This window comes from Pleuronectes platessa, chromosome 14 (assembly GCF_947347685.1).
Source record: "Pleuronectes platessa chromosome 14, fPlePla1.1, whole genome shotgun sequence".
Lineage (NCBI taxonomy): Eukaryota > Metazoa > Chordata > Actinopteri > Pleuronectiformes > Pleuronectidae > Pleuronectes > Pleuronectes platessa.
This window is the reverse complement of record NC_070639.1, coordinates 9,727,927-9,745,415: the sequence shown is the minus strand read 5'-3', so window position 1 is coordinate 9,745,415 and position 17,489 is coordinate 9,727,927. Positions and strand designations below refer to the sequence as shown.

At 41.4% G+C, this 17,489-nt stretch overlaps 1 protein-coding gene across 3 annotated transcripts; it reads right to left on the bottom strand.

Annotated features, from left to right (window-relative positions):
• Window positions 1–134: 134 nt before the first annotated feature.
• srpx (sushi-repeat containing protein X-linked) lies at window positions 135–16,991 on the bottom strand. Of its 3 annotated transcripts, XM_053439533.1 has the most exons (11): window positions 16,777–16,930; window positions 11,777–11,946; window positions 11,026–11,082; window positions 8,178–8,366; window positions 6,575–6,751; window positions 5,553–5,679; window positions 5,344–5,465; window positions 3,647–3,826; window positions 2,447–2,580; window positions 1,102–1,223; window positions 135–854 (listed from the first exon to the last, which is right to left on the bottom strand). In XM_053439533.1, exons 4-11 carry the CDS (start codon window positions 8,281–8,283, stop codon window positions 671–673), a joined length of 1,152 nt encoding a protein of 383 aa, XP_053295508.1. In that variant the 5' UTR covers window positions 8,284–8,366; window positions 11,026–11,082; window positions 11,777–11,946; window positions 16,777–16,930; the 3' UTR covers window positions 135–670. The 3 variants fall into 3 exon arrangements, with proteins under 3 accessions (XP_053295508.1, XP_053295506.1, XP_053295507.1); XM_053439531.1 differs by lacking the exon at window positions 11,777–11,946 and having other exon boundaries at window positions 16,777–16,983; XM_053439532.1 differs by lacking the exons at window positions 11,026–11,082; window positions 11,777–11,946 and having other exon boundaries at window positions 16,777–16,991.
• Window positions 16,992–17,489: the final 498 nt, after the last annotated feature.

The following is a 17,489-nucleotide window of genomic DNA, read 5'->3' as shown; positions in this document are numbered from 1 at the left end:
TACTTTTCATGGTTCAACGGTGTTTACCTGTCGTTCTGGTTACTTATTTGTCATGATTTGCCCTTCAGGGTCGCTGTAATTTTTTCTCACACACCTCTTTCGTGCACTCTCACTGACACACTGAAGATCACATCCTCCATGAAAAACATTTTTAATCAGTGTTTTGTAAATTCTGACGTATGTACTTTACAGTTTTCCATGGATTGTCAGAGAACATCATTATCCAAGAAAAGAGATATAAATATTACGAAAGGCGAAAGGATTTCTATAGTAAAAATACTTTTTGTACAAAATAGTAAAACATATTTCTGATTGAAAATATCAATAATAATAATAATAATAATAAAACATAAAGAAAGACGTGACTGAGGAATCAATATGATTGTAATGTACTGTATGACCCACTTAGTAATCTCCATGACTCTTTTGATGGCACACACACACAAACACACTACACACGCACACACCTTAGGATACAGGACTGAAATGAGTTCTCATTGGATGAGTTGGATGAGTAGTTGGGATGTTGCAGTGTTACCTGTGTGAGTTTAGGTAGAGTGGGACATGTGGACAGAAACAGAGCAGGTCCTGTCTGCTCTCACTGGGGAGGGAAAAGGATCAAAGATGGCCGACAGTCCGCAGATATGCACTGAAAAAGGCAGCCGTGTTTTTATGATTGACAGCCATGACCCGCCTCCTGCTGGAGCAACATCTCGTCCTTGCGGAGCGGGAAGGTGTCGATGGTGGTGAATAGTTCGGCCGCGGTGATAGGGAACGGGTAGCGTTGCTTGTCCATGCCCTGCTTGTCCACCAGCACCATTTGGAAAGACCTCTGTGTGATCTGGAGCAGTAACCTAGGAAACACACATCAGCCCAGTGAGCAGCTGTGGAGTGTGCGTGTGTGTGTGTGCGTGTGTGTGTATGCATGTGCTCCAGGTATAATGTGTATCTGTTGACACGGTCACACTATTGGGACTTGTCTTCGTATATATCGTTTTAAGTTGGAGACTTGTTTTTAGCTGTGTGTGTGTGTGTGTGTGTGTGTGTGTCGGTGGGTGTGTGTTTGTGGATGTGTGTCGGTGGGTGGGTGGGTGGGTGTACCTGATTTGCAGGGACAGCGCCGGGGTGAGCAGCTGGTGTCGCATCCGTCCAATCTGAGCAGGGTAAGTCCCGACCAGCTCGATCACTGTCACATGCCTCAGGTCCAGTCCACACTGGGCTTGCTGCTCCCACAGGTCAGACGGAGGAAAACAAGATGAATCCATAACTTTTATAACTTTGCTATTGATTCCAGTGCAGCACAAAACAAAACTGAGCACAGCTCCAAGTCCAGAGAGTATTAAACTCTGTTAAACTAAGTTGAGACAGCGCTCAGGCTGCAAGTAATGATTGTTTTCATGATTTATTCAAGTCCACATTCAAAAATGTGTTTTACTCATTGTTATTTCATTAGGATGCTCGATTTTCACTGAGCAGAATGATTTATGTGCAGTCTGATTGTATCATTAACTTTCCTCACAATAAATCTTACAAGGCTTAGTATTATATATATAACATTAATGAAACTGGTTTATACCAAAAAAACACACTTTGTGTTTGTAATTTTCTGTTATATAAACACATCACAGACTTATTCATATATCATTTAATTAATATATGGTTTACACGGTATAACGTAGCTGTAAACAGATCCGTGTTTAGTGATGTATTTGTTAACTACAGTTGCTCCAGTGGAAGCTGCTATATAAACTTAATGGCGACAGACTGTAAATAAAGATGGACGACATGTCGGAATCAGGCATAATGTCTCAAAGGCAAAATGAATTGATCGCCACCTGGTGGCTGGCTGCATTAAAGGACAAGTTATTGATTTCTATCTATGATAGATATAGATAAATAAATAAAAAATAATTTTCTTAAAATAGGAGAAAATTAAATGTGCCACAGGGACAACATTATTTCAAAATTGAATTACACAAAATAATAAAAAATTCCAGAACTCAAAAGGTTACATTTGTTCCTTTCAGCTAAAACAAATATTACTGCAAATATTTGACATTTTATTTATTGGTTATCAAAATAGTTGCTGATTAGAAATAACACAAACTGTTATTATTTGTTTGTCTTCCAGCTGATAACCCAGTCGCTCTGAAAGGTCGGGCGTTTAGAGACAGTTCAGAATTAATGGATTGTGACGAGCTCGGGAACATCCATCTCCGGCACCGCCTTATCACAGCCAGCGTCAGTATCATTTATTCATTGCCTTGACATTTTCTCTTTATCACGGCGCCCTCCCTCCTATTCTTCTGCTGCTTTGTCCCACTGAGCGAGAGAGTGAACCCAACACACAAACACACTGCGTTTCTCCATGGGAGCAGAGATGACACCAATCACTGCGATCGCCTCTGAGCTCCTGCTCGTGTTCTGTCGTTGCGTCGTGTCTCACCTGTAAGTTGGTCATCTGGAAGCGGTAATTATGATTGGCAGCCGTTGGCGCCGAGATGATGAGGAGCCGTCGCTTCTCGTAGAACTGGTCCAGTAGCGCTGCAGCTGTCCGGACGCCCACGTTGATGTTCATGGCTGCGATGACAATGAATGCACGATTAAGTGATAATGTAGAAAGGACGACGCACAGGGAATTTATCACAGCCAATAAGACGAGGGGATGCAGCATGATTTTATAATGTTTACTCCGTCTGTAAGTGAATCCAGCAGTGAATTGAACACTACATTTATTGCTAATTGTCTGTTGAGCTGCAACACAGGCTCGGCCAAACACAATTTCGTTTTGTCTTTCTCACAGATACAGACGAGCAACCGGCATTAGTTTTTCAGATCGATGGAAAGCAGCGGGGGCCTTTTTCACTTCAACTGAGCTTCTCACAGGGAGAGCAGTTAAGCACAGGTAGATAAATACAAACAAAGCATCTGCAACATGAAAATTTTAACTATAAAAAATGGAAAAACTAGAATTGATACTTTGCGTTTATGTGCCTCCACCAACCAGTTCAGTCACTGCATGTGCTCTAGAAATATGACAATTCACAATTATATGAGGTAAACGTGACCTTTGGCCTTTAACCACTAAAATCTTATCCCACTAAATCCAAGGGTTTAAGATATTCCCTAAAGGCAGACTTAAGATATAATGTTCAAAAGGCCAAAATCATGCTTTGTGAGGCCTGGACCTTTGACCGTTGACCACAGAAATCGTATCAGTTATTCTGGAAGTCTCAGTGAACATTTGTGCCAAATTTGAAGGTTTCTCTTGAGGTGTTCTTAGGATTACATGTTCATGTGGCAGAAAAGGATTATGTGAGGTTGGTTACTTTGACCTTTGTGTTCATACGGACGGGCTGTATGGACAACCTGAAAACAAACTGTGCTCGGACGCATGATAAAACCAAACCAGAGCAAAGAGATGTTTTTTGGTGATGAAGTAATTTCTTTCATAAATTATAAATCTGACATATCCTTGCAAATAAACCCCAATGCTGCAGATCCTTCCTTGATCAAACATTCATTTTTACAAATTGCTATGATAAATATTCCAATAAATGATAGGTTTAACTCTAAATTCAAGCTTGTTTGTGACATCTGTCTGTTAGTGGATGAGTGTGTGTTCATCGTCATGCAGTATACGTGCCTGCACAGGCTGTTTCTGTGCCAGACCAGGTGAGTCCGTACTGACACACTCTGGCAGCGCTGCCACGCAGCTCGTAGCCGCCCGTGCACGTGAACGCACACGTGGCGCCGTAGTTGTCTCCGTCACTGTTGCACTTCATGTAACCGTTGTCAGGGGCGAACAGTGAGCTGCAGCGGCGCACTGAACACAGAGACGCACACGAGGCACACAATGGGAGCTCAGTCAGACAACTCACGTTCGAACATTTATTGCAGCATTACAACAGGTTCAGTATTTGACGTCTAGGCTCCAACTTAATCACTCCCCCATATGATTACACAGGAATGATGGGAGTGATGAACAAATACTTTTAACCCCCCCGTTGGAGCATGCAGGTGGATGCTGGGGTGGTGGAGGGGCTGAAGCAGCTGGTGGCAATACTGCAGCAGCAGTGCGAGCCAGAGGGGATGATGGGAAATGTCTCTCTGAGCTAGCGAAGCTCGATTTGCCATAAATCTGACTTTTTACAAAGAGGGAGGAATTTAGTTGTTGCACTTCAACTGGAGAGCTGAGGTTTAAATAAGGAGTACTTGTGTCTTAATTCAGAGGCCAGATTTTTTAAAGTCTGTATGATTGGATGATATCATGAATTAATCCTAACTGTATAACACGGCTGACCTCATTCCAAAGGCTCAGACAGACACAGCTGTTTACCTGAGTGTGTTAATCCAGGAAATATCACATTATCACCTAGTAAATCTCTGGTGCTTGTTGGTTCAGGTGCTCATCAAAGCCGGGTGTATGCATCACATCATGAGTATGATGGAGGACACAGATTCCACTGAATCCATTAAATCCCTAAGCCAGAGGTTATACGGGGATATTTCTCATTAAACAGCTTCAACCTTGAACGGCTGTGTATTTGTTTTTTGTCATAAATTTTACTCGGGACTCAAAATTCGGAACTTGAAAGGTTCTGACTCGAGCTGAAGAAGACCCATCAACCACATATCATTAGTTCTCGTCTCTAGGAGGCAAAATCATATTTATGGAGAAGGAGCAGCTCCATCACAGCTGAGATTAAAACATCTGACCTTCTTCCAAAGAAATTACATCCTTCATAAAATATCCAAAGCAACAGATTCCTAGAAAAGTTCCTATAATTAAATAATTATATCAAATTTAAATTAAAGATGTTATTCTCCATGTTATTGAATTGTACTTCCCATTTATTTAACTTTTTTCCCCATTAAGCTGACCTGCTGTGCTCTAAACCAAATGACATGTAGGTTACATTAGCAATTGAACAGGGTCTGTTTCCTCTTTAAGTAGAACCTGTTAGGATCTGCTTTGATTGCTGCACCCTGCAGTGCTTCACCTCAGTCTAATCATCCTGGCCTCCTTATGTATTTCGTCTCTGTGCTCTTCTGTTCGGTTCCCCAGTGTTTCCTCACATTTCTTGTTCCCTGATGGGTTTGGTTAATCTGTCCTCTGTTAGAGTTTTGCCTCTTTGCAACGTGAGTTGGTTTTTTGATTGGATTCCCTGCATTTCTGCCTCCAACAAAGACTGTAACCTTGCTGTTCTTTTAGTTTTTTTCCCAAAATGTCACAGTTATTAAAGACTTTCCAGGAGACCACTTGGAAATAACCCCTTAGAATAAAGTTGTACTGAGACCCTGCCCCACACAGACAATCAGACACCGTCTTTAGAAACTCACCTCGCACTCTGACTGTGAAGCGGCAGGATCCTTTGTTCCCTGCTCGGTCAAACACGGTGTACGACATCTTGTGGAGCGCCTCTGGGAAGTCTGATTTGGAAGGTTTCCCTTTCAGGATAACGCTACAAAAGACAGGCTCAGGTTTAATCTTTCACTGTGATCTGGCTGCTTCAAGGGGGAATAACAAGTGTGTTGGGGATTAGACTGACTCTGTGAGGATGCCATCCGCAGTGTCGACACCCTCCGGTGTGTCCCAGGACACCCTCGCTGTCAGTTTTCCCGGCTCTGCCCACTTATCCTTCACAGTAGGACACTTTATCTTGGGAGGATCAATATCTACAGAGCGAGAAAGAGAAAACAAATGGTCGACATTAAAATGTACATGTGTTACTGCATGGATCACAAATGGAGAGTAGCCTGATGACTTTGGGGTGAAAGGCCGGATACAGCAACCAATAACCTTTTTTTCTGGATGTATGTGGTTTTACCATATTTTTAACTTGTAGACTGTCCTCTTTTTTTATTAATTTAAATTCAATTAATTAATTAAATAAGAAAAACTCATCTTAGCAACTAATGGCAGCGCCGACCTGTAGAAATCACCTCTAAAATACAAAATTGAGTTATCGAGGCATAGAGATGCTGAGAGACAGGTTGATATGAACGATTCAATTATTTAACAGATTTGTCTGGAGACTGGGTTGCAATAGTCACGGCCTGTTTTTAGGGCAATAACAGAAAAGTAAAATGCCTCATCGCTGTAAGGAGAATGAATCTTAACACACCGACAAAGGAGATTCAATGTCATTTCACAAACAACATCGGTGAGTATATGCTTGCTGTGTTGCAGTAACATCTGAAGCTGTGTGTGTGTGTGTGTGTGTGTGTGTGTGTGTGTGTGTATGTGTGTTTGTGTGTGTGTGTTGTGATTGCCCACTGTTACCAAGGCTGCAGGACTTTTCAGCCATTTCTATGTTCAGCTGAGTGCCTGAGCCTTATCGCTCATCTTTTCACAAAAAACTGTAATTTTCAGTTTCAGACTCAAGCTATAAAGACGTGAAATACATTCACATTTTTTGCTGGTGTGTGTGTGTGTGTGTGTCTTTGTATTTTACAGAAATCAATAATATGAATATAAACATGTATTTTAACCAGTCTCTCTCCATTGTAGGTTTTTCCAAGGCTTCCAGTCCTCTGCCACAGCATGAAAGACGGACACACACAGTCTCACCGACACAGGTAGGAACAGCAGCGCTCCACACTTTGGTGTGCTGGCAGCTCGCCGTCTTCTGGCCCGTCAGACTGAATCCAGGAGAGCAGAAGAACTCGCAGCGAGAGTTGAAGTAAGAGCCGTCCGAACACTTGTAGCCTCCGTTGACGGGCATGTCCAGCTTAGGACAGCGGATCTCTGTCAGAGAAGAGTTCAGTTCACAACTTTGTCTAAGGTCGTTGATAATCGTTACACCCAAACATGACATCTTCCAATAAAACCAAAAAGAGAAATACAACAAACTAAAAAGTCAAGACACTGGTTATATTTTTAACGTATGACTTTGATATCCTTATGCAAAAATAAGTCAACAGTGTTTCTCAGTCATTTCCAGGTTTAAAGTCCATATCTTGCTCTATATCTATCTCTATAAAATCAAGGCAAATTAAATTCGTCCAAATCAGTGCACTGATTCATAAAAATAAGTTCAGACTGTAAACGATGAGTCATACTGCACTAGATAAGTCAGTCTGTAGCTTTTACTAAACAAATCCCTTCGAACATCCTCCCACACACCGAGAAGTTTCCTCACCTCCCTCTTTGCTTGCTAATGACTTGCGGAATATAGCTTCTCTTCTTCAGTCTTTTCACGTACTTGAAATAATTTAAACCCGGTGCATTCATTCACTGATATTGGCCTATAATTAAAAGATATCAACCACTTTGTGTTGACCTTTTAAAGTTATGGTTTTCATTTTGCTTGATTATATCATTATTGCAGAACTAATCAGCCCCACTCTGTCTAGAAAAGCCACTTCATTTATCCTGGAGCAGCGGTGGGGGTTTAAGATTTAGTAGCATCTGCAGTAATTTTCCATCAATGTCTGAGCTATAATGGAGCAGATTAATGCCCCATGTCTCATAAATACTGTTTCTTTCCAAAGAGGCTTCACACTCGCCAGGAAGAGACTCCGGGGAGACATAATGGATCCAGGATATTGTTTGCGAATTTGACTGATTAAAAACAAATCTGCTGCAGATACGACTTGGATGGAAAACCCACATCTTCCCAAAGAAATAAACCTTGATGCTCAGGAATGTAAAAGATTATTGTTTTAAATCCACTTAAGACAACGCTTGTATATTTAGAGATATTAAATATGTGTAAAAAAGTGAAATTTCTGACTTTTTAAGACCACAGAGAAAACATTTTAAATCGAGTTGAGGTATGACAGATATGAAGGAATATCAGAGTCCGAGAATTACTCTCAGGGATATGAGCTCTATTGGGTGCCATTCAAGTTTAAGATGACGGTATATATAGAGACACCTAGAAACCAAATCTCTTTAACTACAGACACACAGAAGTTATCCATCCAATTTTGACCAGAATGTTTGTAGTTGATCAGTTAAAGATGGTCTGGTTTGTAGTTTTATTACATTGTGCTAATATCTAACAATGCATGCCGACAAAACAACTTCTCAAATGGCGACAGAAGTGGCGTTACATCAACATCATCGTAATTTAGACCTAGTATGTGACCCTTTTAAGGCCTAAAATTCAGATTATTACATTCATACACATACACCTCAGAAACCCCGCTGTGTGGATGGTAGTTCTCACCTCTGCAGGCGTAGTTAGAGGACCAGTGTTTGTTCGCCATGCACACCACCTCCGGGCTCTGGACCTCGTATCCCTGCTTACAGCGGATTTTACAGCGCGTCCCCATCACGTTCTTGTTGTGCTCTCCTCTGGGTGTGCGGCAGCTCACATCGCCGTGTTTTATCTTAATGGGCGCGCACCACGGGGCCCCTAAAGATGGAGGACAGATTATGACACTGACTTCCTTTCCACAGCATCAAGGCAATTCAGTGTTTTTATAGTTCCACCTGAAACTCAACACCACCACACTAATGGAGAAAGGGTTTGCTTTATCAGTGTTTAGTATGGGCTCAATAATATCTTACCTGAAGACTGTAAAAGCTAAGAAAGACTTCCCTGTGCTCTAAGTGTGAAAAAGCAGAAACACGCCCATCGTCTGAGTTCAGACAGATCCGGTGGATTTCTCATTACCTTCTCTGAGACTTCCCATAATCCAACAGTGTCTGATGAGGCAAGGAAGATGGTCTCACTTGAGGAAAAGATAAGGATGTGAAGAGGGCACTTACATTTCTCAATGTATGTGTGTGCTATAGAGGTTAAGATAAAAGTCTGTGTTTGGAGTGCGGCCCTATTTTTACTCTCAGCTCTGGTTATTATGCGTCTACTTCCATTTTCACCCCTCTGAGATTTTATCCCTGCAGAATTACAGCCCTGATTACACCGAGCACAAACACGTCAGTTGTATTTTCTTCCTCATTAAAGTGAAATCATGCACATCCACGACTGCCTTGTGAATATTAAGAGTTTGATTGATGCATCAACTTGAGGAACGTCAAAGGCTCATTGGTCCACACACACATCCAATGTTTTTATCGACCACAATTTTTTTTATCTCTATTTTTTATAAGCTAGATTTAACATGAAAGTCATGTGCTTCGTGTACGCCTCGAGTTATCACTAACTCTTATATTGCCCTTCGTTGCATTCGTTGTTATTATTATTATTATTGATAATAAACTAACTTTTCCACATCAGCAAAGTGTAAGAAGTTTGTTAAGACATTTTGAGCTCGGGCTCAGCCAAAGTAACAAAATTCACATCTGAAGATCGTACATATGTCTGCTGTATCTCATGACATTTTTTGGGGGATTATATTATGGACTACTTCCTACTTCAGACAAAAGCTGCTTTCAGACATGCACTGAAGTCCAGACATTCTCTTAACATTTTCCATGGGGTTTGTACGTGTGAAAGTAAATGTCAGAGTCAGCTGCTCTGGACATTTGCTAAACTTTTCCTGCTAGGCCCCTTGAAAAATGGTCGAATGAGCCCACTTGAGACTGGAAAAAACTAAAAGAATCCAAATGTCTCTGAATAAAAAAAGACAAGAGGAGGTAAACGAATACGCCTACTTGGTAAGACGAGATTCAAGAGCTTTTGACGATAAGGACCATGTTCAAGTGCTCTAAATGTTCCTGTTGCTGTTGCTGAGACATGTCTGACACAACCTCCTGTTGTATAGAAATAGTCCAGAACAGAATCCCCCGATTGAGCAAAACAACAACTGTCCCATCGCTCGAAAACTTCTCTTCTTGTCTCCTCCCATGGAAGACACGGCTGCCATCTCTACAACGCTTGCGTAAGAATCCCTTGTCTGATGCCAAGTTTGAGAGGCAACAAGGTTCGTTTCCAGAACATAGAAATCCAGACCTGCAGTTTGTTTCCTGCTGGCTCAGGACAAACCCCAACCCACAGGACCAACGCATTGTCTTTACACACTCGGAGAGGACACGCACCATATTAGGCAAACTTTCAGTTGGAATGAAAAGGGGATTCATTACACAGCGAACCTGCCTCTGGCCCTCTCTCTCTCTCTCTCTCTCTCTCTCTCTCTCTCTCTCTCTCTCTGTGTCTCTCTCTCTGCATGTGTGCATGTGTGTTGGCAGAGTCTCCAGAGCCGCTGAGTGAGAGAGAAAATAATACTACATTTCAGCTTTTACACACAGAGAGAGTTTGGTTTGGCCTGGACGATAATGTTCCGTATCTAAGTGACCCTGAATATAAAGTTGGAAGCTACTTTGACGAAACTGTGTCAGTTTACAAAGCTGGCCGAATGAGCTGGTGTTAAATTACGACTCTTTAAAGATGCAGTTCAATAAAAAATACAGTTTTTCTCATCTAACCCTGTCACTGTGAATTGCTGCTCTGACTATATAACAATCCTTGTGTTTTTTTCTCTTGCTGTAAAACTTTAAAGCAACACTGTGTAACGTTTACTGAGCAGCAGCGCCCTCTGCAGTCCCACTCACTGAACTGAAACACAACTGAACGGTGGGTATTACCCATAATCCCCAGGTTCCAGAACCAGAAGAGCTGCTGCTGTAACAAATCCACCAAGCTCTGTTTAGAATTGTTCATAATGTCAAAGTTTCCTGCTAAATATTGGAGATAAAAATAAATAGCTTTTAACGACTTATTTAAAGTTGAGCACTACTGTTTAACTTGTTTTTTTGATCAGAGACTTTGCTGGCATTTCAAAATCTAGATGTCTTTCTCATTTATGTTCTGATCTTACAATGCTGATCAAGGAGGTAGGACAGTTTACAGCACCACATATATATCACTTCAGATCTATCACCCACGCCACCAGCACTTTTGAGCAATCCAATTAAATCTAAGAGATTTTATTTAAATCCCCTTCATTACCCTGCAACATCTCGAGAAGGGAAGAAGATGCCCTAAGTGCCATTTCACTATAATTCATCAGGACGAGAGGAACTGTAGTTAACTTGCAAACAGCAGCTGCTCCTGATAAACAACAAACACTCCCTAGAAAGAAATAACCGTATGTGTATCTGCATGTTGTCACCTTTATATCGACGAGAATACGAGTCCTCATCGTCTCCGTAGGCGTACTGTCCTGACCCTGGGGGGGAGAGAGAAAAGAGAAAGAAAAAGCAACTACTATGACGAAAAGAGCTGCATCCAAGATGTTAGGCAACAATAGACAGCATCGTCCTGGGCTGAACTGTCTGCCTTTTTTCTTTTCAGCCACACAGCACCAAGAGCAGGCTGCATATCATTACTTAACTTTTCATTTGTACCAAACTCCAGGCGGCCATTATAAATCTTTTGGACAGGACACATCCAGAGAGGATGAACCCGTAAAGATCCCTGTTTTTTTTTTGCCAAGATGATTAGGGAAAATTGATACATGATTTGTTCTGCGACCCCCATTTCATGTTTGGTAGAAATGAAAGAAGAAGCTCCAGTTATTTTGAAACTTTTTGTTCCAAAACCGCTCCGATAGATCCTACTTACCATGGACAGGGATTTAATTTGAGTCATCTTTGAGCAGATTTATCAGACGGAGCAAAGGTTAATTCAGATGCTAAAACTTGCAGCGTTCAAGAAGTGAAATGTTTCTCAGAGCTGCTGCGGGACACAGCTGAGCGGCGCTGGTAAAAGACAAATGTGAGGAGAATTGTAATGAGCAAGGAGGATTATTTTTGGAGCGAGGAAGAAGGGATCAGGAGGAGCAGGTCAAGATGCAATAAAAACGAAGAGGGAAAAGGAAATGGGTGAGGAAGGGGTTAAAGTAGGGGGGAGGGGTGTTCAACCTTGGCCCCGGGATGTCCTGAAACCTCGGTGTGAATGTGTCCTCTGTTCGGGCTCCACAAGGGAGGAGTGTTCGAGCTCCTCCAGCTCCACATATCAGCCGCGTGTTGATCAATGAACCTGATACTGTGGTGAGCACATCTCCCGTCCCCCATTTCTCCTCATGGCTTTTCTGTCAGTTTAATAAAAAAAAGTGTCTGGACCCAAAACGCTGCAAGTCACACACACACACAACAAGCTTTGAGGTTTCAGCAGTCAGATCACACAGCGTGGATTCTGCAGAGCAAACCCACACACTGAGTGAGTCATATTTAGAGGTCTAATGGGAAAAAGTCTAGTAACGGCTTCTTAATGGGGAGAGGGAGGCAGAGAAAAGTATGGAAAACTAATAACAGGTGTGTGTGTGTGTGTGTGTGTGTGTGTGTGTGTGTGTGTGTGTGTGTGTGTGTGTGTGTGTGTGTGTGTGTGTGTGTGTGTGTGTGTGTGTGTGTGTGTGTGTGTGTGTGTGTGTGTGTGTTTGTGTCTTCTTCATAATGAGCCTTAGTTTTAGACTAAATCTCCAGAAAACAGATCAGTAAGAGTTCTGTAACATCGGATATAAAAACGTACACCACGTCAAACGGAGGCTACCTGTTTCTGATTGGCTGGTACATGTCCAGTAAACAATGAAGAGACCTTTTACTCTTCTCCAAATGTAAAAAAAAAACTATGGATATGTGTTTTAAAGTCATCATCCATAAGGTTTTTCATAAAAGCTTTGATACTTATTATAATTTAATGAATTAAAACAACTCACAGTCACATGTGTCTTTGAATGTCTTGTTTTGACCGAGCAAGAGTCCAAACACTAAAGATAATCAGTTTATTTGATAAATGACATTGAAAAGCCCCAACTGTCTTATTAGACAAGTTCTCATCAGAAAACGTATGTCACTTTTTCACAGATTTTCCTCGTTATTGAAAAAAATCACTTCTCAAAATGATTAATTCATAAAGGAGATATCTAAATGTATTCTCCAAGTACCCCTTTAAACAGACATCTTCATTGTTAGAGGCACAGCCCCACATACGTAAACCTCAGTTCAGACATATAATCGATATCTCTCCACTGATGGAAGAGAACCTTCCAAAACCCCATTAAAGAAATTGACCAATAAAAATTGCATAATTTTGTCCCTGTAGCATCCTGCAGCTAATAAATGCCTAAACATAAAAAATCTACTTGTGTTGCAAGTCCAGTCATTGCCTTTCACTCATTGTAGAAGAACCATGAGACAAGTTAGCCAAGCGATTGTTAAATTGTATTCATTTTTCTCTGATAAACATTATGAGCTGGGGTTTTCAGTCACAATGATAATTGCCTATAAAATATTTAAATGTCCGAAGCCAGACAATAAGCAATAAATGTTTGCAATTACAAACAAAACAGAACGATACGTCCAGAGGAACAATTTAACAGAAGTTTATTGTTATTTGTCGAGAGCTTTTTTCTTCTGGCCCTCTTATTTCTCCAAAGAAGAACATATAAATATTCAACATGAAATGAGCTTTGGCAACAAATGTAACGAATTAATTAAACAAATTAAACAGAGCTCTTTCGTTTGACGGTGTCTGAAGTTACCTTTTTTGATAAAAGACACTGAGGCAAGCCTACAGGGCCATAAATGTGTGTAAGACACCAACCCAAACTCTCTTTTTGTTTTGTTTTTCATGCTCTAATGATAAGGTTCATGGAAATAGATGATATCCTCCTTTCTTTCATATATTCGAAATGTCTTTATTTGCAGACCTAAACGTTTGCTGCAGTTATTTTTCTTGCCTTTAGCTGGAGGGGGCCGGGCTAGACTATTGACTATGTATAAAAAATAGACGACATGACTGCACTATAGGTCATTCATTTCAAAAAAGTAAAAGTACATGTCAAGTAACATTTTCTCGAAGATGGTTTTATTCGATGTAATAAAAACAAGGTTAAGTGTCATGATTGACCACTGAGACTGACTCGTGATTGGTCAAGCGTGTGTATCTATGGGATCTCGCTAACTTGACTGCATTCCCTGATCGTAACTGCTCAGACACTAAATGAGCACGGGGACAGTGTTTGCATTCGGGATACTTCAGCTTCATTTCTGAATATTCAGACGAAGTGGAGACGTGTCGTCTATCTTAATGTGGAGTGGGTCATCTGGACCTGCAGGCTCGACACTGCTCGGTCTGCAGCTCTGCATTTTGATTAACTTGACTGAACCAATTTTCCTACTTTTAAAAGAGAAAGATGCCTCAGTGGCAGTAGTGCAGACAGCAGAAAACCTCTGGGAGTGCGTAAGCTTTAAATTACAGAGGCTGATATTCCAATTAGCTTTTCTCTGCGGGTCTGTAATACACACTGTCATTATGTGAAGTCGGTTGAAGTATGGCTACAGGCTATCGGAGCAGGGGAGACGCCATGATTGCGCAGTTATGTAATATTTTTCTCAAGCACTAATGATTTCTGTTCCAGTTTTACTGTATTTACCAACACATCCACTCCGGCAGCCGTCTGTAAGAGCTGCTTCTTATGTCCCCATTAGTGGTTCAAAATAAACTTGAGTCAATGTTAAAATAATGTCACATATTTATCTATGTATATCCTTTAGGTGAATCTATTTACACGTTATCCAATGATCCCAATATCAATTAAATCTAATTCATATGTACAGTATAATGTCAGATTTCTGCTGTCTGGGATCTGAGTGATGAAATAATGCTGCATTTTCAGTAAAGGCTCAGATGCACATCATCACCACCAGAGGTGAGACGGAACCGAGTACATTTACTTAGTTACTGTACTAGAGTACATTTTGACATCTTAATGGAGTATCTCCTATTTTATTTCAGGTTAAATATGCTGAGTCTCAGAGACACAAGAGCGGTGATGTGTAAATTGGCCTTCATCGGAAACATAAATCTGAATTGCTCATAACGCTGCTGGAGGCTTTGCAGCTGTTCGCAAACACATTCATTAAATCAGTTTTATCAGGTGATAAAATATCGATGTTGTGTTTACGGCTTGTTCTGCTGCTCCTGGTTAATGCAGCTCTAAGTTATACACTGAACTATCAGCTATTCATTAATAAACACTAAGCTCCTGATCTCTTTCCTAGGCCACATTTCTCTGTCAGACACACACACACACGTCTGCAGTCACTGTTTTGCAGTGATTCTGCTATGTGGCTTTTCCTCAGGTTACTCACTGTGATCTCTCTGTTCCTGACCCACATCAGTACAAGACTCATCATGGAAAATGTGATCGACCTTTAATGAAAACTTGCAACAGAACAGTTTTTAAACAATTCTCACCCAGTTTCAGGCATTCACACACTACTGACAAATGAGCCTACTGACCCCTAAAACAAACACAAACATACCCCTGTAAAATAAACACACACACACACATACACACAGAGGAGCACAGAGCAAGAGAGGGGGAGAGAGAGCGAAAGAGAGAGAGTCGTGACTGTCGGCTCGACAAGCAGTTTTTAGTCTGTCAGTGTAAATCTGCTCTACAGTTTTGTTCATGTTGCAGCCTGTATGATCATACAGCAGCAGTGAGCCACTCTCATACCATCTACAGGCACATAGCCACGACACACACAAACACACACACACACACACACACACACACACACACACACACACACTGTTCTGAACTTTCTGGCTTCATCGTCTTCTTAGATTGGATGTTACACTTTCCTCTATTTCATTATTGCTTAATATGACTATTATTTCTATTTTTGACTAATAATTTCATCTAAAAAAAGTAAAGATATACAAATAAATCCCCATCACATTTCCCCAAAGTCTTATACCTTATGTAACCAACAATGATTCTAACTAAACTCACAATTTCGAGATGGAGCTAAAGAACTCAGAGATGCAAAAATTCAATTATTCATCGATCCTTAAATTGATAGCCGCCAATTCATTTTCTAGCATTCCACACGTCATTTGATTGATTGATTGATTGATCATTTGTTGCAGCTCTACCTCAGTGTTTGTGTGTTCGTGTTTTGTTAGGGACCTTCTCCAGTAGATCTAATGGGAACCAAAGCCTGGTCCCAATGGAGTAAAACGTCATTCCTGAAGTCCTGGTTCATGTTAGTGGTGAGATGTGAACTGGGGTTAGGTTCGGGTTAGGGTCAGAAGTGGTAAAGGTTAAGGTTTTGGTTCCAAGGCTTGTTTTAAGGCTAAGTTAAGGTTAAGGTTAAGTTGAGGGATAGGGTTAGAGAAGTAGTAACTGCTGTAATTCTTCAACCAATGTAGGTCAGTGTAATGTCGTCTGAAGTTATGCAGAAGTGTGTGTGTGTGTGTGTGTGTGTGTGTGTGTGTGTGTGTGTGTGTGTGTGTGTGTGTGTGTGTGTGTGTGTGTGTGTGTGTGTGTGTGTGTGTGTGTGTGTGTGTGTGTGTGTGTGTGTGTGTGTGTGTAAGTGTGAGAGAGAGGAAGACAGAGACCTTCTGTGTTTGCTCAACGCCAGGACAGAACCTCATCAGTACAGTAAAACACTCCCAGACCTCATGCACTCACAAGTTGAGGGCGTTTTTTAATCCGGTATATAAAATCGATTAACTGATTATTTGATCATTATTCACTTTCTAAAGACCACAGACATATGGAAGGATCAAATGAAAAGTTACAGTGGCGGTGCAGGGTTCTCATCTGAGCCTCAGCACAGAAACGTCCCCCAGATGCACACTGCACTCCCCCGGCTGTCTGTCCACCCCCTCCACGTAAACACAACCGCAGCTCACCAAAACCCAGCGGTGAGAGGAAGCCTCGATCTCGTGCGTAAAAAATGAAACGAGACGTCTTCCTTTCGGACAAACTTTGTCGCTCGGCCCCATCCTCCAGACCAGTGACTTCACACGTTTTCCACATTGAGTGCAAACATCAGAGGGTTGATTATTTTGGGGTTAATCGATAAAGTCACAGCGGTGGATGAGAGGCCCCTCGGTCGGCGCTTACCTTCGTACCCGGAGCAGAGACAGAGCTGGACGAGCAGGAGCAGCAGCGGCCACATGTCTGAACCGAGCGGGGCGCGGGACGGTCGCTGTTCAACACGTGAAGCGGAGCCTGCAGGAAAACTTCCAGCGAATTCCTGCTTCCAAAGGCCCGCCTCTCCGTCCTCAAACAAGGGAGGACTCTCCTCGGGCAGCCCGGGCCACCGGTGCGCAGGACACTGACACACTGTTTCTGTGCGTAAAACGGTCACATCTATCTCAATTACATCCACAGGAGAAATCTGACGCTTTTACTTTACCTAAAAACAGACGAGCAGAAAATCAGATTCAAAGAAACCATATAAATTATACCAATGTTATCCAATCTGAGGGATGAGAACCCATTAATAGGTCACAGGATAAATCTGAAGGGTCCTAAACAAGGATAGTTCATAAGATGATCAAACTTTATTGATCCTCAAAATGAGGGAAAGTCAGAATGAGTTAGACAATCGAATAAACAATAAAAGGCTATTGAGTAAAAATAAGAAAATTTACCAAAAGTACAGAATGTACATAACATCTACATTTCACAAGAAAAATATTGGTGGTACAAAAATATTATTGAGTAAAGTGCAGTGGCACAGGATATAAAGATGGACAACATGACTGCTCCACAAAAGTTAAACCAAAATGTATCTATCGCCAGCTGGTGGCTGGCTGCAGTACAGGTTATAA